The sequence below is a fragment of the Alligator mississippiensis genome, chromosome 1, assembly GCF_030867095.1.
Source record: "Alligator mississippiensis isolate rAllMis1 chromosome 1, rAllMis1, whole genome shotgun sequence".
NCBI classification, from domain to species: Eukaryota; Metazoa; Chordata; order Crocodylia; family Alligatoridae; genus Alligator; species Alligator mississippiensis.
The window spans coordinates 73774243-73796262 of NC_081824.1; the positions used below are offsets into that span (position 1 = coordinate 73774243).

The 22020-nt window shown below is 41.9% G+C and overlaps 1 protein-coding gene across 3 annotated transcripts in view; it reads left to right on the forward strand.

Moving 5' to 3' along the window:
* The first annotated feature begins 254 nt into the window (after positions 1 to 254).
* Positions 255 to 22020, forward strand: part of LOC102573442 (serine/threonine-protein kinase MARK1) — a 41797-nt gene continuing 20031 nt past the window's right edge. Inside the window, exons 1-4 of one of the 3 annotated variants that reach the window (XM_019496914.2) lie at positions 255 to 643; positions 1696 to 1988; positions 8621 to 8676; positions 15484 to 15622. In XM_019496914.2, the coding sequence (XP_019352459.1) occupies positions 359 to 643; positions 1696 to 1988; positions 8621 to 8676; positions 15484 to 15622 (773 nt within the window). In that variant the 5' untranslated portion in view covers positions 255 to 358. The remainder of the gene's footprint in view (positions 644 to 1695; positions 1989 to 8620; positions 8677 to 15483; positions 15623 to 22020) is intronic. The other 2 variants (XM_019496915.2, XM_019496916.2) reach the window with 2 other exon arrangements.

The window sequence follows — 22020 nt, forward strand, 5'->3', positions numbered from 1 at the left end:
GAACAGCTGCACTTTTATCTTTCAAAAAAAAGAAAAAGCAAAGGAGTTTGCAGTCCAATTTAGCTGATTGGCATTACCAGAGAATCCAGTAAACATTTGTTTGCATTCTTATTCTAACTGAAAGGGAGTGGTTATTCCATGCTAATGCTGGGATTATGTGTCATCAGAGCTGGCAACCCTGGGACATTAATTGACATCATGTATCAGGTTAGGTTAATAATCTGCAGCTTGGTTCTGCTTGAGCAGATCTGCAAGCCTGGGGGTAGAGATCAGTGACAAAAAAGGAGACTCAAAGGAAAAGTATTAGATGCTCCACAGTCAATAGGATAGTATTTGCATCGCACGATGCACAGTTTTAATGACTGTGTTTGTTATTAATCACAGGCTACATCTGGAAAGTAGTGCTGTAAATCTGACCCGTTTGAGGATGCCTACAGCTGTCAACCTGGACAGAACATTGCCAGAACGGGAGAAAACCAGCAGGAATATACCGATACCTGTTTGCTTTAGCAAGATTCCCCAAGAGGCTGGGAAGAATTTCCCTCACACCAAACAAGTCGGGACTTATCTGGTGGGCAAAATGATCAACAAGGGTTCTTTTGCCAAGGTGATGGAAGGCTTACACATCCTCACAGGGGAGAAGGTAAATTCAGAATGATAGAATAGCATAACTAATGATTGCCACTCATCTCACTGTAACATATATATATATATACAGAAAAAATAGATGATTGTTACTTTAATCCACACACTGCAGTTGCTCAGTGAATGATCACCCTGAACTTTAAAACTGAGCCTGACTTCATAAATAGACCGTACAATTTAAGTAGAGAGTTTAAAAAACCCAAAAATTCAGCCACATGCATGAATGTAACCTTGTATGATCATCTGCACAATCAGAATTCACTTGCTGTATGAAGCCATTACCCTTTGAGAGAAAAAAGAAATTGTGCTATAGGAGTAATTCCACTCCTACCAGAGTTAGCCACTGTCTTTTATCTGAGCCTTAAAACTACAGAGTAAAGCTTATAGAAAAATTAACTACTGCAATAGTAGATGATAAAATTTATGGTAGTTAATACATAATTTACCCAGCTCAGTTGTTCTAAGAATATGTGCCACAAGTTTTATTTATGGAAATGCATGGATTACAATTAATTTTGTATTGTCTGTTATTTTTTTTCCCTTCATGGCTTTAACCATTATCAGTTCTCTTTTTAGTTCATTTTGTTTCATAATGTCTCGATAATTTTCTAAGCTACTCAGGCCCTGACCCAAAGTTCTCTAAAGACCAATATCAGTTTTTCCATTGCCATCTATGCACCTTAAGGGAGCATGTTAGAAAAAGGATATGTTGCTTGCTTGCCAATATAAATTCAGTAAATGTTGGGGAACATGCTCCTTTTTGTGCTTGGGTGAGCTTTTTCTAAGCACATTTCCCACTGCAATTAGTGGGGATTACATAGATACGGACACAGATAGGGTGTTGGATGACAGATTTCAGCTCTTCAGATTCTTGACCCTGGAGAGGGAGACAAGGTTTCTGTGTCCCCTCTGGATCATCACATTATAAAAGTCACTGTCAATAACCAGAAATTCACTCATATAAACTTATTTCTGAAACATTCCAAAGATAGATCTGTGTTGCTAAGGTTGATACAGGTGTTGCCAATTTGCATATATTCTACAATTTAGGTAGCCATAAAAGTCATTGACAAGAAAAAAGCCAAGCAGGACTCCTACGTTTTAAAAAATATGAAGCGTGAACCTCGGATACACCAGATGATTAAGCATCCTCATGTTGTTCAGCTATATGAGACCTTGGAGACTGAAAACTCCTATTACATGGTGATGGAACTGTGCCTAGGTGGAGACCTCATGGACAGAATCTGTGACAAAAAGAAGCTGGAGGAAAAGGAAGTGAGAAAATACACCCAGCAGATCATGGCAGCAGTCGAACACCTGCATCGCCATGGGATTGTCCACAGGTAGGGATCTTTTCCCTCCTTTCAAATAAAAGTGACAAAATACAGGTTCCTAATGGATAGCATTTTCCTTTACAGAAATTAATGGTTTCACCTTCCTTACATGAAATATGAAGTCAAAAGAGGATCTGAATTTTTCCCAAATGTCAAGAAAATATTTTTATAAAAATATCTAAGATTTTCAAACCAGTTTTCAAAAAAGGGGTATGATGAGTGGATGCTTCTGGGGTAAGGATGGAGGGAGAGGTTTTTAAATACTGTTAACTAAGCTAATATGGTGAGTAGTAACAAACAAAGTGTGGTGCTGTTTTACTGTGATTCTTTTGGAATTAGAGCGCAACAGAGTGTTGTCACATCAAATCAAAATGTGGTGTATGAGTTAATTTAAATATTGATTTAGTAATGCTGACTTTAGTTGCAACTTGTCAACCTGGCTTGAGTAAGTGGCAGCACAAAATTATACTAGCTTCAGGGCACACCTGGGAACAAACTGTGATATAGATCCTGGACAGATGACATATTTATACCAGTGTAATTCACACAGGTTTTGCAAACCATTGTAAAGTACACTGGGATCAAGGGTAAACAGACTAACAACTATTCCACATTATCTGTTCTGAGTAAGTACAATTACAGCACTCAACCAGTAGGGTTGCAGGAGGACACTCATTAGCCTGTTTTCATTGAACAAATAGCTACCCCAGGATAATAGCAGGCAGCTGACTTAAACAAGTGTAGTTCTATATCTGATTTGTATTGGCATAAATATAGATTGGATTCAAATAAATTACATTGGTAAAGGGATTTGTGGCTTCTGTCTATATCCATAGAATCACATCATGTTCTTCTTACCTGCTTGTTCCAGAGTAGGGGGAAAGCAGTCAACTTCAGCTCTTGATCAGTAGCAGAGGGCTTACCTTTTTTGCTGGCTCAGCAGACCTGACTCATCATTTATGAGGCCAGGTCAAGTCCCACCTTGGGTGAATATGGGGTAGCACATGTCTGGAAGCTGTTGTTTTCTGTTATCGCTGAACAACTGGGCCCGTAACATGAAGAATGAAGCACAAAGATTAGTTAGACCCTTAGGTCATAACTACACTACAGCAGTAGCATTTTCCAACCAAGACCACTCCATACATGGGCTGCTCATCTGCTCCTGCATACACACTCCAGGTTCAGAAATGTCATCAAGGTCACTCTGGGTTACTCCACAGAGGTCTCTCTCAGGCACGCTGGATACTGAGGTCTTGAAGGCAGAGGGATGCACTTAAAACAGCTGCACCTACATGTTTCTGGGGTTGGAGCATATGTATCAAAACAGGTGGGTGAGACACATTCAAGACATACAGGACATGACACTGCCAAGGTGAAGACATACACTTACTCCCTGGTGAAGACACATAAAGCAAGCAGCTCTGTTCCATCATTCTTCCCATTTAATCATAATTATATTAGATTTAAGCAGACATAGATTCCTCTAACGGTCCTAACAATTGCAAAAATAATCCTAACAAATGCACCACATCCTAACAGTAATCACCATGCAACATTACACACTCATACAGAGCTGGTCCAGGCAGCTTAAGCAAGGGCTTAAGCACATCTGGTGCTTTGAGTAATGACTAATTGCTTGTGACTCAGCATTAAGTATCTCCAGATATTGGTCACTTCATCCTAATCATGTCTTACTTCAGTTAATCCTTTAAATGGCGTATTTGTGTCCTAGAAATATACAGCTCACCATCCTGCAAAGGGCTCTCCCTTACTCCTCCAGCATATCACTGCCTTCCCAGTTCTCTAGCTAATCTATTTTAGGGTTTGTCTTTAATGACCATCTGCACAGTATGTAAGTTCTTCCCATGACCACATCCCTTCTGAATTTCATTAGTCTTTATCCCCCTTCCCTTCACTGGTGGAAATGGCTTTGCTCGAAAAACAACTGTGCACAGTAGGGAGGAGCACTGTTTGTTTTCTCCCTCTTCTCTGTTCACATGGTTTTGCTGGGAAAACTTTGTCAGGAAGAAATTTGCAGTACATCCTGGAAGTAGTCACATGCTGATTAGTTTCCTCTGGAAGCTTGTTCCTCAGTCAAGTCCCCTTTAGCAAAAGTTGTATCTCTGCCACTTTGTCATGGGTCTTAAGAGCTGCATCATCCCAATGGAACAGAGCTGTCTTCCTGGGTCATGGATATAGATGTAGTCACTGATACTGCTGGTACGTAACCTGTGAATAGCTTTAAAATCCAGGCATAAGGCCTTGAGCCAGCAACACAAGCAGATTGGGAACCTGTGGGGGAGATTTGCTCACAGGGCTAAATATATTTGCAGCAGCCTAGCATGTGATGGTATGAACTGTCGTATTCCACATGAATTGAAGCCTCTGAATTTCTTCTTCATTCAGTTCCAGATTTAGTAATTTATAGTAATTCAGTCTGAAGATGAAAAATGCCTGGATTACTATGGATAAGTCCTCATAAAAAGGAATGAGAAAGTTCCACGTAAGATGGCTGTAAAAATAGAAACTTATCAATGACACTATCTAGTTTTCAAGTGAAAGAGTTAAAACAAAACAAAACAAAACCGAGTTAAAACAAAAACCCAAGGCTTTGCATCCCTTGGATGAAAGGAGGGCTGTGGGGGTGAGTATCTGTCTTGCCTTTTTTTCACAGAATTTCCTCTTTCAAAACAATAACCAAGTTTAAAGCCAGCTGCTTTCTGGCCAGATGCTGACCTCCTAATGACATCCTCGCAAGTGTACTAGTTGCTTCCCTGGAGAAGGATCTGCAGCCCATTCTCAATATTTAGCTGCCTGTGGAGTTTGGGGCAGCTCACTGCCTTCAAAAGATGGTATCACAGAGGTGCTAAAGGGGATGACAGAAGCAAAATAGACCCTGTGGAACTCTGCAGCTGAGAGCTTGTGTAAAGAGGAACAGTTGCCTGGACCATCCTCTGGGTCCTATTGGAAAGAAATGACTAAAGCCACCAAGCACTGCGCAGTCTTCTCAAACTCTAGAGAAGGCGTGAGAAACCTATGGCCCATGGGCAAAATGTGGCCTGCAGACCTGGTGCTTCGACAGTGGGCATTTCTTCCCATGCCATGGTAGGGAGAAACACCAGTGGTGGGCACTCCTCCTTGTGCTGCCATAGAGAAAAGAAGCCTCAGCTGTGGGTCAGTCCCACCCACCCACTTCTGACTCTAAGTGGGTCACTCTGGCCAGGGAAGTTTGCCTACCGCTGCTGTAGAGCAGTGATTCTCAGCTGGCCTGCCACAGCAACCTAGGGTGCCATGACATCCAGGGTGCTCCACAATATGAGCACTCCTAGGTATGCAAACACCTACACATTGTTTACAAGACAAACCAGAAGTTTCAAATAGGAGCCATAGTGTCACAAATAGTCTGACCTGTTGTGGTGTTTCTGAATTCTTTTTAACAGAATAATTCTTGTGTTACTTTTCTGTAGTCCAAAAATGGACTGTAATGAATAAATTTGTTTTTGAAATTGAGTGCTCCTAAAATCAGAAAAGTTATAAAAGGATGACTTGAGTCTAAATATTGAAAAACAATACTCTAGAGAGTTTATCAGTAGATTGAAGTCAAGTATTTAAACAGTTGTAGAGAGGCCAAATATTGGCCTCCATCTCTACCTATAGCCATAAAGTCATCTTTTGGTTCTACTAAGGTTGTATCTGTGCTATGCCCCAGTTTTAACCTAAACTTAGAGAAAATGCCAGTTCTAGTACAACAGAAAAATTTGATCCCTAACTTGTTACTTTGGTTTCCCTCATCTAAATTTTCTATTATGAACTTGAATCATCATTTCCACTGACAATATTGACTTTACCAATGTTTACCACTAATAAATGTTACATCTTCTTTGTATGGCACCTTTGGTCACCCTCTAGGCTCCCTACACGCCTGCATTTTACAGAGTTTTTCCTGCTTCCCAAATCAATATGCTTGGGCTTCACAGAGCAGTTACCATCCATTACATTGCCCTTTACTGTCTTTACTTTTTCCAGTTTAATTTCTAATATCTCCATTGCTACTGGACCTAAGATCTAGAGGAATATCATAGCCTGCCTTTTAGGCCTCTATAAAGCTGTTGTGGAAACGAGAAAAAAAATCATGATAATGCTTAAGCTTGAACCATTTTTTGGAAAGGTTCCCTTGGAAAAAAGAAATTGCTGCATATTTGGGGCAAAATAACTTGTAACACTATGTAAACTGTAATGGTAACTATTGTTAGATTTATCAGGAAAAAAAGAACTCAGTTTTTATTACTATCATCCCCCAGCTCAGTCAGCTGACTAGCAGCTGAGTGAAATAAAAATCATAACAGTGCACCTCTGAGTTTCAAACTCTAAAAGAAATGTCCAATTTGCAGTGCCCACAAATAGCTTAAAAGTACACAGTATCACTACATATGGAATCAGGCCATGAGCAGAGCCATTTCAAGAAACAAGAAAACTTGTTTCAAAGTTTTGGGGCACAGGAGTGTTTGCAATTTAGACAATTATTTAATTTTAAAATAAAATTCACTAAAATGTTAATATTAAAACCACTGGCATCTGACTTCCAGTGTGGGCTGCAGAAATTCTAACCATGCAGTTTTATTAGGCCTAGAACCAATAAAATGTAGACATGCACACATATAAACACACAAAGCACTGGAATTAACAGCCTCTGCAAATGCACAATTCTATTGCTTCAGTACTATATTATTTTTCCTCTCGCTCACTTTTCTTTCCTTCTAGTCATTATCATCCCTCACTAAGTCTTGTGTTAATTTACACTTCAAGATATGCAAGGTTGGGACTTCCAGGAAGTGTTTGCTGCAACTGAAGGAAGAAACCACAAATATGTTGCTCCTGCCCTATTCTATTTTTGGAACAAGTTTTCTGACCTTCTCATCTCCAACATGGTTGAGTGGAGCTTTAGCAGTGATGACCAGAGGGTTGTTATGGGAATCAGAGGAGCATGTAGAAAGCCTCTGGACATGGCTCCCAATATCAAGGTTACATCAGGCAAGAATTCCCCTGTGCTAAAGAAAAGTCATCACAGTGGGTTCAGGTTCTGGCTCTTGGTCTCTGACTTGTAGGGATGCCAGATACTCCCAAAACAAAAAAACCATACAGGCAGCTTGCTAACTTACACCATCTCATCTATGATTCTGAGCCAAAGACATCACTGCTTGCTACAAGGTGTTACCTTTGGCAAATCCTGTCTACATCAACAACATCAAGGATGGTTGTATCTGAGAAATGTGTACCCTCTACTCTTCTTTCATGCTCCTTCATAGGAAAAGCAGAACTCAATTCTCTGCCTTTAATAGTTCATGAACACAATGACATTAAAAGGTGGCTACACTACATTTGCTTCCCGTGGGAGAAATTTAACAGAGAATAAATACAATTCTCACCAAATGGGAAACTAGAATCTAAACACTCAATATTTTTCCCAAAGTTTTGATAAAACAAAGAAAGGGTTTGTCTCTGGCTAGAAACTGAAGTGATACAACACTATATGCAGACACTCTTGGAGGGTAGACACAATGATCCCAAATGACCTGGATAGACCTGGAAAAATGGTTCCCAATCAATCAGCTGAAATTCAGCAAGAGCAAGTATAAAATCCTGCATTCGGAATGGAATAATTGTATGAACAAATGCAAACAAGGGAATGGTTGGCCTGGCTGCAGTACTTCAGAGAAAGACCTAGGGGCTAAAGTAGACCATAGGCTGAATATCTGCCAACTATTTGCTCTTGTTGCAAAAAAGGCCAACAGTATACTGGGTTGTATTAAGAGAAGTATCACTTGCAAATCAAGGGATGTGATCCTTCCACTATTCAGCACTGGTGAGGCCTTACCTGGAGTACCGTGTCCAGTTTTGGGCCCCATGCTTCAAGAAGGATTTGGGTAGATTGGATAGTGTTTAGTACAAAGTGACAGAAATGAGTAGGGGCCTGGGAAACAAGACTTATGAGGAAAGACTGAAAGAGCTAGGATTATTTAGTCTGGAGAAGAGAAGACTGAGTGGGGATTTGATAACAGTCTTGAAATACCAGAAGAGCAAGATGGGCCTCAAGCCTCATCACAGGAAATTTAGGTTAGAAATTAGGAGGAACTTTCTGATTATGAGAGTGGTCAAGCATTCAAACAGGCTACCTAGAGAAGTTGTAGAATCTCTATTCTTGGAAAATTTCAAGAGCAGGCTGAAGTTGGTGGGGATTATGATCTAATGAGATCCCTTCCAGCCCAACTTACTATGATGCTATATATTTTTCTTATACAAAAAATATTTAAAACAGTAAATGACTATGGCTATCTAATAACTAATATACAACAATAGTAAGTAAAGAGTGTTTGCTAAACTCAAATATATTCATGCAGTAGAGGTTTTTTTAAAACAAATATTCAATAAAAATAGTAAATTCATGAAGCTTTCCATTCCACTAACTAATAACTATAAATGATGAATGAAGTCACTGTGATTATAGTTCCACATAGCTCAGGCTGTACAATTGTAATTTTAATTACACCTCTGTTAAAAAATACTGGAAAAGAATTGTACTGTAAATGTCAGGTTTCAATATCAGATATCTGAAAGCTCACTTTTTGTCTTGATTTGTTTAGAGACCTGAAAATTGAAAATTTTCTTCTTGATGAAAACAACAACATCAAAATAGTTGGTAGGTGTATATAAAGTAAAATAGACCACTTATTGTGTCTCAATTTGTTCATTCCTATAGCTTTCAATAACAAATCAATTACTTAAACTGCAAGTTTTTGGGGTGAGTTGTTAATGATTATGTAGTAAATATATTTAGTGAAAAGTTGACAATCTTTATCCAAGGGAGAGCTTATAGTTTGTTTGTTTGTACATTAATTAGATTTATTTTGAAAATTTACAGGAAGATGCATTTTGTGTGGCGTTTGCTTTTCTTATGTTCTACCCTATTTTCTTCCATAGACTGTGTCCCTAAATAAGACATGTACCTTGCTTTTTCAAAGGCAAAATGAAGGGAAAAAAAGATCTTTCCTTCAAAATTCTGACAATTACAGTATTTTCCCAGGGAAAACACAGGCACCTGCAGTAAGGGGAAGCAAAACACTGTTGCTGCTTTGATATCCCACTAACTGTAGGACATCACAGGAACTATTGGCTGAGTGACACTGCCTGACCCCTCCTCTCTTCTCTTCTCAAGATAAGGTGGTCAGCTAGCAGCACCTGCAGAGTCAGCTTGCGGGCCCACCCATCTGATTCTGGGGAGCCTCTGCCCTGACACTAGGGCAGAGGCTCCTGCTAAGTCAATAACAGCTTCTGCAGCATGTGCATCTACCAGGGGAAAGAAAAAGTGTTCATAGCCAGTAGCTGTAGAGCCCTGTGTGCTCATTGCACTGTCCTCTGCTCAGTATTACTTTTTTCCCCAGAAGAGGCCTGTGCTTCAGAAGCTGCTATTGCCTTATTTCTGTGCTTACAAAACCCACCCCAATTTCTGGCATTAATTTTTGTGGGGAAAGGTGCATGTTATATGCGAGAAAATGTGGTAAACTGCATCTTTCCCCTCCAGCAATATAAAAAGTTTATAGGTCAATTGTCTGGAAAGATGTTACTAGCAAAGAGGATTTGTAGACAAGCAAATAAACCTCTTGGGGATAAATCTACCACTCTGCAAATCCTTCAGCTGAATCCCTTATCATTAAATATTTGGAGAATAAACCTGTTTCTGTCACTAAAGGAAACTTTGCCAGAGTTCTGAAAAGTGCTAAAAACTATTATGAAACAGAGGGACTTTGCACCACACTTAGCATAAGAGAAAAACCCTGCATTCAGGAGAAATCTCACACATCCTGCAAGGAAACTAGCCTTTAGAGGCTCGACATGCTTAATCTAGTGTTACCAACATTTTCAAAGCTTAGCTTCCAATTCCTCGTACCTTCCCCATGGCCAGCCTCACTGCCTTCTCCCCTTCCCTCCCTGCCACCCTCAAGCCCACATCTGCAGTCTGGGAAGCAATTATGTAAATCTCTAAAATAAAACATTTCCTCTCTTTCCTTGCATGCTGTGATGAGCAACAAAGGTAGCCATCTTGACATTTACTTACATACCGCATGCACCTTTCCCCCCAAAATTACCCAGCATTACCATGATGGAATGGCTGCCCTCTGCTTCTCTCCAGCTAGCATTTGGCAGTGGCAGAGTCCAGTTTTAAGCTTCTAACAGCTTCTGCCTAATTGTCAGTAGCTTTTGGCTGAGTAGCAGCTATGAAGTAATACTCTACTTTTTGCCTGAAGCAGCCTGTGAGGGTACTGAGGGTGAATGAGCTGCTCCATGAGGTTAGCTTTTGGCTATGACTCTGGAAAAACCTTTTTTTCTTGGCTTCCCAGAACAAGGTGCATTTGTTATTTGGGAGCACATGTAGGTGAGAAAATACGACATTTGGCCTCTGAAAGCATGGACAAACATAACACCTAGACCAATTTAAATGCAGTTTAAATCTGAAGGGGACATACAGACAAGCCTGTTAAGCTGGTATAAAAAGCTGGCTGGAATGGTTAAAAAGTATACCTGGAAAATTAAGAATTCTTTTGAAGTAGTTTACTGTAGACTGGTTCTGTGTTATGTGTGGACACCAAGGCTAGGGACAGACATTACACATAAACTGGTTTAAGTGATCAGAAACTGGTTTAAAACTGTAACACAACAGATGTTCAATGCACATAAACAAGTTTGAAAATGGATGAAGCCAGTTTGAGATAAACCTGGTTGAATGTAGTATTAGACTTAACTGATTTGGCTCAAACTGGTTTATGCAATGTCTGTCCCAGACCCCTTGCTGGTTTAAGATAAATCAGACTCCTCCAGCAACCTGGCGTGCTCTCTAGGCTGGGCAGGGCTCTCTGATCTACAGCAGGGCTGGCCCCTCCCCTCTGCTCCCTGGCTGGAGCTCTGGCAGAGACTGCAGGTACAGCAGGGTCTGCCTGACTTCCCCCTGCTCTCCCTCCCCTCCCTCCCCCCCCCCACTACTCGCTGCTCAAGCAGGAATCCCCCCCACCTCCCTCCCATCTCCCACAGCACAGACCCCAGCCTCACAGACCCCAGGCATGTGGTATGACAACTAATGCTGAGAGGTGTCTCTGTGTGTGCGTGTATGTCTCCATTGTTTTGGGACAGGTAGACAAAACAGTGACTGCTTAGGGGTTTTTTTGGAGCTAATCAACAGGTCAGCTGGTAAGCAGTTTAAGAAGAGTTTGAACTAATGGAGAGAGGCTATCGTTCTGCTGATGGGGCGATAAACACTATTATCGTTCCCCTGTTGGCTTGCTTGTCTCTCAGTTTGCTGTAGACAGTATAAAGAAGCAGGGAGGGAGATTGAAAAGCTCCATGTCATCAATAGATGCATGCACTGCACACCCCACTTGCCTCAGAGTGCTAGCAGGGGGCTGTGGGCTGGCAACACTCCCACCCTTTGAGCAGCGAGTGGGGAAAAGCCTGGGATAGTGCAAACAAATCTCCCTAATCAGAACACCCTGCTGGGGCCTGGCCATACCCCATCTCAGCTCAGCAGTGTGTAAGGGAAGGAAGGGTTGCTCTAGTACCCTCCAGCTTCTAGCCTGAGCCATTGCAGGCATGCGCCTGAATTTCCTCAGTCCAGAGACAATTTCTCTCCAGTTACAAACTGGTTCAGCTTAGCCAGGTTAGACTAACCTGCAAAGGGTGAATCAATTCAGGCTCAGGATTTTTGAATGTCTGTCCCTATCCCAACGGTTCCATGACATGGGTCTGGCCTGGCCTCCAGGCATTCTTCATGCCTGCCCCTTCCCTGCCTCATTGCTGGAACTGGCCACTGTGGTACACAGCTAGAACTCTAAATGCCCCCCTTTTTTACCATCTTTCTCATAATGAGCTGTCTCCTCACTCCCTACTTGACTGCAGCCCCTCACCATGTCTTCTAGTTCCTGGGAACTTAAAAGTGTGGGTCCAAGCACTTATCTCTGGCCCCTCAAATAAGACAAGCATCAAGACTTCAATCAAATGCAGGCTATTGAAGTCTACTAAACTAATTTTTAGGAGAAAAGATAAAGCAGAAAAGTGAAAACACCCCAAACACAGGTCACCCACCACCTGGAACCACCAAAACATGGAGGCAAACACCTTCTCCACTGCAAGGTATTCTAGGCTGGGTGCTCACTCCCATCCCTTAGTATTGGAGCTACAGAACTTCACATACTGTTGTGAAATAACTTCCAATTGGTGACTGTTGGGGACTATATGTGTGTCTTCACCCTGAGCCAGCACCCACTGAAATTAAGTGATGTTTCACAGGAAGGAGATATTCCAGGCTCATTAAAGATTCAGGCAGACATTCTTTCATGAGTTACACCTGAGCCACATGTTCAACGTGTTCCTTGCAAAACATAAGAGCTAGAGACTTACGTTAAAAAATCAGGCCTGATCTACATTATGACTCTCAACCAGGGTTCTGGGGTACCCAGTTGTCTCACAAGATTCTTTGAGGGGTGCCGCAAGGAATGAGGACATTAGCAGATAAGTTCAAGCTTAGGCTCTTCTCTGCTTGACCGCTGCTCCACCCCCACTGACCACCCCCTCTGCCAGAAGATAACCACTGTAATACTATGTTTTTGAAATGAGGTATCACTCAGTTCACAAAAGTTATGGAGGGGTGCCTTGAGTCTATCTAGAGGATGCCAAAAATCTAAAAAAGGTTGAGAACCACTGCTATAAAGCTCTTCCAGAATAGCCATATTGTCCAGGGGTCCAAAAAGACCATGTCTACTAGCCAATATAGCTATACCCACAAAGTCCCTTCTGTCCATACATTCTACATCTCCACTAGAGGGCTCTGCAGACAAAGCTATGCCCTCAGGATGGAAACAGACATAACCTTCTGTCACCTTTGTGCCACCATAGAATTTTCATAGCAGCACAAAGCGAAAGCAGATATATGTCCATAGCCTTTGTTGTGCCACAAATGTGGTCCCAAGAAAAAGAAGTAGTAATTTGTGCTGCTTTACTGCAACAGACATCTAACTGCTTTATGGTGGGGAAGCAGGGGCAGCCCGGAGCTGCCTGCATTCTCCAGCTACTCTGAGCAGACACTCTTGGGGTTTGAGGGGCTTGCTCCTGTATGCCCCAGGAATTCCTGTACAGGATCGTACCCCTCAAGCCAAGACACATTTTAATTCACTGATGTAACATGGCAGTGCCTGCCCAGCTTTCCCCAATTCCAGAGACACACCCCCTGGATCTCTGGAGCATATCTCTGGAAGGGGGCAAAGCTGAGATTCCTCACTTCTAGAAATACACCCCCAGCAATCTCTGGGTTATGTCTCTGGAATTAGGGAACATGTCACCCATCATCTTGCAAGATTAGCAGGGTGACATGTGTTTTGCCTAATAAAGTAGATCAGCTGTGCTGAGATGCATAACAGCACAGCTGATCTGATTCATTTGGGGCTTCTAGTACTGTTGGAGAAAGGATATTCAAGCATTAAATCAGCCTTAAATAGCTGTAGTTTCCCAGAACATGCCTTAATACTCAGACAGACAAGGTAGGTGTTTAGACAGGGTCTATCTGGATATAGTCTAGTGGATATAGTTTTTCTGAACTTCAGGAAGGCCTTCAACACAGTCTCTCACCCCATTCTCAGTAAGAAACTAGGAGACAGTGGTGTTGATGCCTACATGGTCAGATGGGTCACTAACTGGCTGGAGGGCCACACCCAGAGGGTGGTGGTGGATGGGTCTTATTCAACCTGGAGGGATGTGGGCAATGGGGTTCCCCAGGGCTCGGTCCTGGGGCCCACACTATTCAACATCTTCATCAGTGACTTGGGTGAGGGGGTAGAATGCACCCTGTTCAAGTTTGCAGATGATACTAAGATGTGGGGTGAAGTGGGTACGCTAGTAGGAAGAAACAGGCTGCAAGTGGATCTAGACAGGTTACAGGGGTGGGCCGAAGAGAACAGGTTGGGGTTCAACACTGACAAGTGCATGATAATGCACCTGGGGAGGAAGAACCAGAGACACACTTACAGGCTGGGGAACGCCCTTCTTGCCAGTGCTCAGACAGAAAAGGATCTTGGAGTCATCATTGATGCCACAATGAATATGGGCCGACAGTGTGGGGATGCGGTCAGGAAGGCCAACCGTACCTTGTCGTGCATCCACAGATGCATCTCAAGCAGGTCCAAGGAGGTGATCCTCCCCCTCTATGCAACACTGGTCAGGCCACAGTTGGAGTACTGTGTCCAGTTCTGGGCACCGCACTTCAGGAGGGATGTGGACAATATGGAGAGGGTCCAAAGGAGGGCCACCCACATGATCAGGGGGCAGCAGGGCAGGCCCTACGAGGAGAGGCTGAGGGACCTGAACCTGTTCAGCCTCCAAAAGAGAAGGCTGAGAGGGGATCTAGTGGCAGTCTACAAACTAGTCAAGGTGGACCAGCAGGCATTGGGAGAGTCCCTGTTCCCCCGAGCAATCCCGGGAGTTACAAGAAACAACGGACACAAGCTAGTGGAGGGCAGTTTCAGGCTAGACATTAGGAAGTGCTATTTCACTGTCAGGGCAGCTAGGACCTGGAACCAACTTCCAAAAGAGGTGATGCTGGCTCCTACCCTGGGGGTCTTTAAAGGAGGCTGGACGTACATCTGGCTGGGGTCGTTTGACCCCAGTACTCTTTCCTGCCACGGCAGGGGGTCAGACTAGATGATCTCCTCAGGTCTCTTTCGACCCTACCAACTATGAAACTATGAAACTATCTAACTACTTCAAAGAAAAGCTAAAGTTAGTCGAGACAGCATCTGTTTAGTTTTATTTGTTGGTTTTAACCCTTTCTTCTATTTATTACATTTCCCTAGCACTGCGTTTTGATTAAGCTGTCCTTAGTCACTGCATTTTCACAGCGGCTCCCATTGGGAAGTCTACAGCAGGAGCCAAGACCCATTTGGACCTGCTAATGTAACATGATTGGTCAACAGTGGTGCCCTGATTTAGGGACCCAATGTAAGAAAGAAGTGAAATGCTGAATTCATATGGGCTTGTGACTTGGAAAGAGTGTCCCCAGAGAGACTGCTCATTCTAGAACTGTAACACTACTCAATTTAAGCTAAAGCAAAGTAAACCGAAACAAACAAAAAAAAAACAGAGCAAACAGTCTCTTGCATCTTTTACCTTAAATCAATGTAAATAGATGTCTTTACTCATCCTACTACAGCCCTCCTATGTCTTTGTATTATTCAAATGCAGAATGTTTGTTTTATGTGCAGTACATAACAATAAATTATATCCTTATTATAAAAATATAGCCATAGCTTTTTATTATAATATGTTAAACAGAATAGCACAAAATAGTCTCATTCATAATGTTGCTTGTTTTTGTGTCTTCTTTTCCTGTCTTTGGCCAAATGTTAAGCATAAAGTCTTCCCAGGAGAGACTACAAAAAATCTGTCTTTGTTTTTGTAAATCTGTCAGATTTTGGACTGAGCAATGCTATAAAGTTTGAGGGTCTCTCTCAGGAACTGCTAAATACCCAATGTGGAAGCCCAGCTTATGCAGCCCCAGAACTCCTAGCTCATAAGAATTATGGCCCAAAGGTGGATGTCTGGTCCATGTAAGTAGATTTCAAAGTACACTTCTCAGAAAGTTATGAGTCTTGAATAACATTAGATAACACTTTTATATAAAAGTTGGGGACACTTCTACTTTGAGGCATCAACAAGGAAAACAAAGCTGGATGGAATTGGGGCATCGCAGAAACTAAGAATTCTGTTTTGTAGGAGGTTTTGAGATTTTTAAATGTGTTTTTCTTTTGATGTGCAGAGAAAAATGTGGCCCTTCAAAATGGTTTGTGAAAAGACACAAGAGATACCATGCACTCCATCTTTCACAAAATCAATAGCCTGATTACCCTAGGATTTCTGAGAGCCAGGATTGGATGTCTACTCAGGGTTTGTCAGAGCAAGGTCTTGAACTTTGGTCTCTAACATCTCAAGTGAATATACCAGATGTCTCTCTCTCTCAGAGAAACTTTTGTCCAAACCAATACATTTCCACAAAAAGTGTTGTCGCTGACAAGCTAGAATTTTCTACCGAAGAAACATTCCCCCGGCCAACCTTATAGAGAAGATTTGAACCCAGGAAAAGATACATCTGCTCACAGATGACAAGAGATAGTGTTGCTCTGTTATAATCTATAGTTCATTCCCTTGGTCCAATACTTGAGTCGCTTTCTCGGGCCATAGCACCTATATAACTCTTATCAATATAAGCCTGCATAGTGGAGCAATGTGTTTAGATTAGGTTGTCAGATTCAACCCTTCTTGCAGGCTGGATCTAGACATGGATGAGGTGAGGAGCAGCAGGACATGAGGCAGCAGGAGTCGACACAGCTGTCACTTGCCTTCTGCCAGCAACATATCTCCAATGGGGGAGGCTCCATGCCTTGGATTTTAGCAACAGGCCCTGCTTCTGATGGCCCTATCCCCAAATGCCCATGTCTTTATGAGCTCCTCAGGCCAGATAATATCCATGGGCTGGATCCAGTCACCTGGCAGGCTGGATCCAACCCATGGGCCATATTTTGCCCACCCCTGATCTAATCCCAGTTTTAGCTGATAGACAGTAACTACCTTCTTTGACCTCTGCTATACCATTATCACCAGTTTCTTAACAAATTCCAAGCGTGGAGGCCATGTTACAAGTAGCATGTGGAGATATTCACTACGTTGGTATAAGACCAAAGAGTCTGAAGAAAAATGAAGTAGCATTCAAAAAGCATCTTTTCACAGTTTTGTGTATTAGAATTACAACCTGTGTATTGTACAGAATTGCATCTTTCACAGTTGAACTGAATCACTGCATGCAGGCAAGACAATATTCCCATATTTAAACTTGTTTTTTTTCCCCAGCCCTTTGATTTTTATGGATTTGGTTAGGAAAGAGATATTCCACATCCATAATTTTACCAAATTTAGCTCATATTTAATTTGTACATTTACCCATATACCAATCTCTACTTAAATGGTTTGGTAAATACAATGTGATTTATACTTAGGGACCTACCTCATTCACAGTGGCTGCCTCCAGATTTCATAGTCCCAGCATGGCATCGGGCTCTATTTTCACAGCAGGGTGCACTGGGGCCTCATGGACATCCTGCCCCTCACTGGAGATAGACAGATCTGCCAACCTCTGGCAAGGGATAGAATATCCAAGGCCCCTTGGCCAACCTGAGGCATGGGCAGGGGAGGTCACAGCACTGCCGCAAAAATCTCTCCTTCCCCTTCCTTATCCCCATTCTCCTCCTCCTATGCTTCATGATGCCAGGGCTTTCTGCCTCTGTTTGCAGTTCCCTTCCCTCCTCCCCACTTGCCGGTCATTTTCCTTCTTTTTCACAGTTCCTGCACTTTTTTGCAGAGATTGGACCTTTTCACAGGGGACCTACCAAATTTGCAGTTTTGGTGAAAGTTGCAAAATCACAAACTTGGTAGGTCCCTACTTATACTCATTCCTCAGACTAGGACAGCATTAACAAGTGAGATCAACAGGCATGACTGACCAAACTAGAGATGGACAGTAGTATCAAACAGAAAATAGAACTCTGCCAAGCTTTGAGATTTAAAAAACAACAACTAAATGCCTTCTCAAATACTACAATATAAATATTCATCCCAATTCTGCATTCTTAGGAAGACTATTACCTCACTTCATTTCTACAGGAAAAAGAGGGTAGAAATCCTGGTCTCACTGGGTGTGTGTCTATATGGGATGTCTTAATGCGCAGATAGACTGTTCTACTGTGCATTAGCACATCACGGCAAAAACCATGCTAGTGCACTAATACACAGTAGATTCATAGCTTTTTTTACAGGCAGATCACTTTTTATTAATGGACTTCACAGACAAATGTTCTTATCCTTTTTATTTAATTTTTTATGGACCATAAATGTATAGACAGTTGGCAACCCTGCCAGAGTTTTATTCTTTCTAGTATACAAGTTCAATGGCTATTTAAGTACTTTATACAAACCAGAATAGCTCCAGCAAAAGAACTAAAGGGAAGCCTATCCTAAAGTACTCTAACCAAGTAGCTGGGATTCTTACCAGGCAAGCCAGAGGCCCAAGCTGAAGCTCTTTGTGAGCTACAGTTTCCACTGCATTGACTTTTTGTTTATTCAAAGTAAAATAGTGTTGACTGGAGAGCCTGAGAGCCTCCTCACATGTAGTGGATTCCTTGGGAGGTGAGAGATGTGGATTCATATATGATGAGACAGAGTAGGAAACTGAACCCAGATGTCCCAAAACATGGGTAACTGCTATAACACCTAACATTTTGGATCAAGATAATGCCATCAGTTTCATGAAAATCTCTCTCTCAAATTATTTGGGGAAAAAACCCCTAAATGTCCTACCAGAAGTCCACTCAGGATACACGCATGGATCTCAAAGATACTGCATGACAAACACATTACATTTGATATACTACAAAATGATATCCGCAAGCAGCTTCCATTATACTGCTACAATATTTGGAACTGCTTGCTAAAACACAGAATCTTCAATTGCTGGCAGCTACCAATGATCAACAGTTTTCAGAATGAAATGGCTTTTTGGAAACTTGTTGGTTTGGGGGGTTCTTTTTACAATTTTTCCAACATTTTTTCAATATTTTTTTCTCAAAATATTTTTCAATCTTGTTTACTAAAATAATTTTAAGTAAGAAAAAAAATCACAAAAATTGGAAAAATGGATCAGTTTTTACAATCTGTGAAACTCAAAAATGTGTTAACACTTTTACAATTTTATATCCAGAATTAAACTTACTTCATACTTCTGATGACTGCAGAATGGATGAAAATAAAAGCAGCCTGAGAACCAATTATTGATCTCAATCTGTTAATAAGAGTCGCACACGCAGATCAAGGGTTGTGTAAAACTTATATACAGCCCTTGGCATTTAATTCAGAAAATGTTTGTTTTAAACATGAGGAAAAATAAAGAAAAGGATTTACAGTTTGGCTTTTTATTGCTTATACCTTCATCATGGAAAACTAAGTTTTGACACAGAGAAATTGTAACCTGAGCAATAAGTTATTTCTTTTTCAGCTCAACTATAGTGAAATAAGCATGTGATTCTAAATCAACCAGTTCAGTGTAGAAGTGCTGACTTCACAGAGAAAGGTTGCTAGGTAATGGTAATCACCAGAAACAATGTTACAGTGATCCAAAATCATGTTCCAACAACCAATCAGATTCAACAGCAATACAATTAGGGTTCTGTGAAACAAACACCACTGCTTCCTTGGCTTATTAATGATTTTTGTGTGTGAGATTTTAAGATTCTTTGGAGGACTGGAAAACAATTAGCTTTCATACATCAGCTGGATTAAGAAAACAGCTGCTGTGTTATTCAAACAGAGCCAGGCATTTCAGTGGGATGGAAGAGCAGCAGTTTGTTACAGACAATAAATTTTCAAGCTTAAGTTATCATCAGTTTCCAGCTATAATTAAATATTTAACGCATTGCTGTTAACTATTACATCTTGTGCATTACCTTGTTAAAGCGATTATGGCTAAAACTCCATGTTACCCACCAAATTCTCATGCACTGGGGATTTTGCAATCCAGCTGACTGATAAAAAATGACATCCAGTCAAAGGCACCAGTCGTGTACATTGTCAATAGCAATTTAAAGTGTGTGACAATGGCAGTGCTCACAACTTTGAAAAGAAAAATGTATTTAACATTATATGGCATTAGACATCCATGTACGCAGCATATATTATTTTGATCCATCAAAGATTACCCAGATACCATTTTTTACCTTCAGAACTTTATCTAGAATTTGGCACATCACTAATCAAAGCAACAAAAGCATGGATGCTTCTTCAGTGCAACATGATCTCTCCACACCCAGATATCCTTTTGGTTGAGAGCTCCAACAGGAAACTGGGAAAACATTACTTTGAAGAAAAAATCATGCACCTCTGAACCAGTTAGTCTCTAAGGTGCCACCCTATCCTCTATCGTCTGCCTAATTAAGCACCTTTCTATTCAGGGATTGGATGTGTCATAGGATTTAATAATGAAGATAATGAAGCTTTTTTTCTTGTTTGTTGGTTTGCTTTCATAGTTTCATAGTAGCTTTCATGTCTGGAATATTGCTTGTTGACTAGAACCTAATATGAATCTGGGAAAGATGCCACCATCCTATGACTTTCTTTTGCCCAAATGAGAGAAAGAGACTGCCTTTGAGAATAGGTGCCCACACAAAAAAGCAGCATCAAAATTATCTGCAGCAATAACTGCATCTACTCAGAAAAATTACTATAGTAACTCAAATTCACGATGAGGGTTTTTTCCTCATTTAATATCTTACTCCCCCCACCCGCTTTGGGTTTGAGTTCAAGCTGTGTGGGCAGGTGGCTGCTGCAGCTCCAACTCTGGAGCCCCAGCCCAACCATGTGGCAGTTGTGGCCATAGCTCTGGCCTCAGCTCTGGGGCTCTGGGGTAGACCTCAGGCTACTTGACTCTCCTACCACCTCTCCTCAAAACCACCTGGCTCCCTACCTGCTGCCTGTGTTCCCACTACCTGCCCATCTGCACCGGTGGTGTAGAAAAATTTAAGACAAGCTTCTAATAATTAGTTTCTACACATGGAAAATTATAACAACTTTATACATTTTTCATGCCTAGAATCTAATTATTGAGGGTCATCTTAAATTCAAAATCATCCTGGATTCAAGTAGATATGGTATACAGCAACTAAACTGAACCTACCCGTGGTCAATCAAGTTTAACCAATTTTTCAATAATGCTGATTTTTATTTTTCAGTCTTTCGAGCTATGTAGTCCACTTGGAAGCAGGAATGGTCCAAAAGCAAAAGACAAGCTAGGCTGTAATATTTTCCAACTGAATTGGGAAAACAGTGCCATGAATAGTATACGATGGCCTGTTCACAGGGGATTTCAAGATCAAGTCTGCAAACACAAGAAAGCTTCATAAGCACTGAATCTTGTAGATACTTAAAGGGGAAGATCCAGGGGGGTGGAGGTGCAGTAGCATGGGTGCACCTCCTTTTCAGTTGATTACATTACGGGAGCAACAAATGGGGACTTTTTCTTAAATCCCAGAAACAAATAAGAATTCCCCACTTCCTTCCCTTCCATGCTTATAGGTACATCCCTTCCCTCCCCTCTCTTCCCCTTCCCCACCCCCTACTGCAACTATTTCTGGCTGCCCCGGGGGCAGGGGTGGGGAGCTCCAGAGCCCTCCAGCTGGGCTCAGCCAGGGTCAGCAACAGTAGTGGGCCGGTCCTTCCTCCTTGCCCTGTCCATACAGTGTTCCCTTTCAGCCCAGAAGCAGGTGAGGGGGGCCAGCCAGCCTAGCCCTAGTTCTGGTTTCTAGCCAGCTTAGCTCCATATACAGCTTGGCTGCAGCAGGGCAGGAGCAGCTCTGGAGCCCTCCCTTCCTCCCAGGTAATCTGGTTGCCACAGCAGGAGGGGGAGAATGGGAGAGGGGAGGGAACATGTCACTGAGCGCAGGGAGGAGGCATGGAAGATCCTCTATCTGCTTGAGGGACTTTTAAAAAGTCCCTTGATGCTGCTTCTGTGGCGCCGTCTGCCCACCCTGATGGGGCAGGGAGGGGCTGGGAACCAGGGTGCAGCCACCTCTGCAGGGCAGGTCACTGTCATATCATATACATCCAATGCCATTCACTCAGATTACATTTCCCCACTGTTCTTTTTACACAAACCATACTGCCTGTACTGAACAATGCTATTCTAAGATTAGAGAGATGTAGTTAGCCAAGTTAGCCAGAAGTAAGGAAGAAGACAGGGTAGATTTGCACCTTATGCTACGCACCGTAGTATATTAGGTGCAAATCTAACCTTCCTTCTCAGGTTAAACAGCTTTTACATAAAGAAAAGATTTTTAGCTGACTAGAGATGCTGAGCAATTATTTGCAGGCTGCTCTCAATAGCAAAGGCAAAACTATGAAGCTGAAT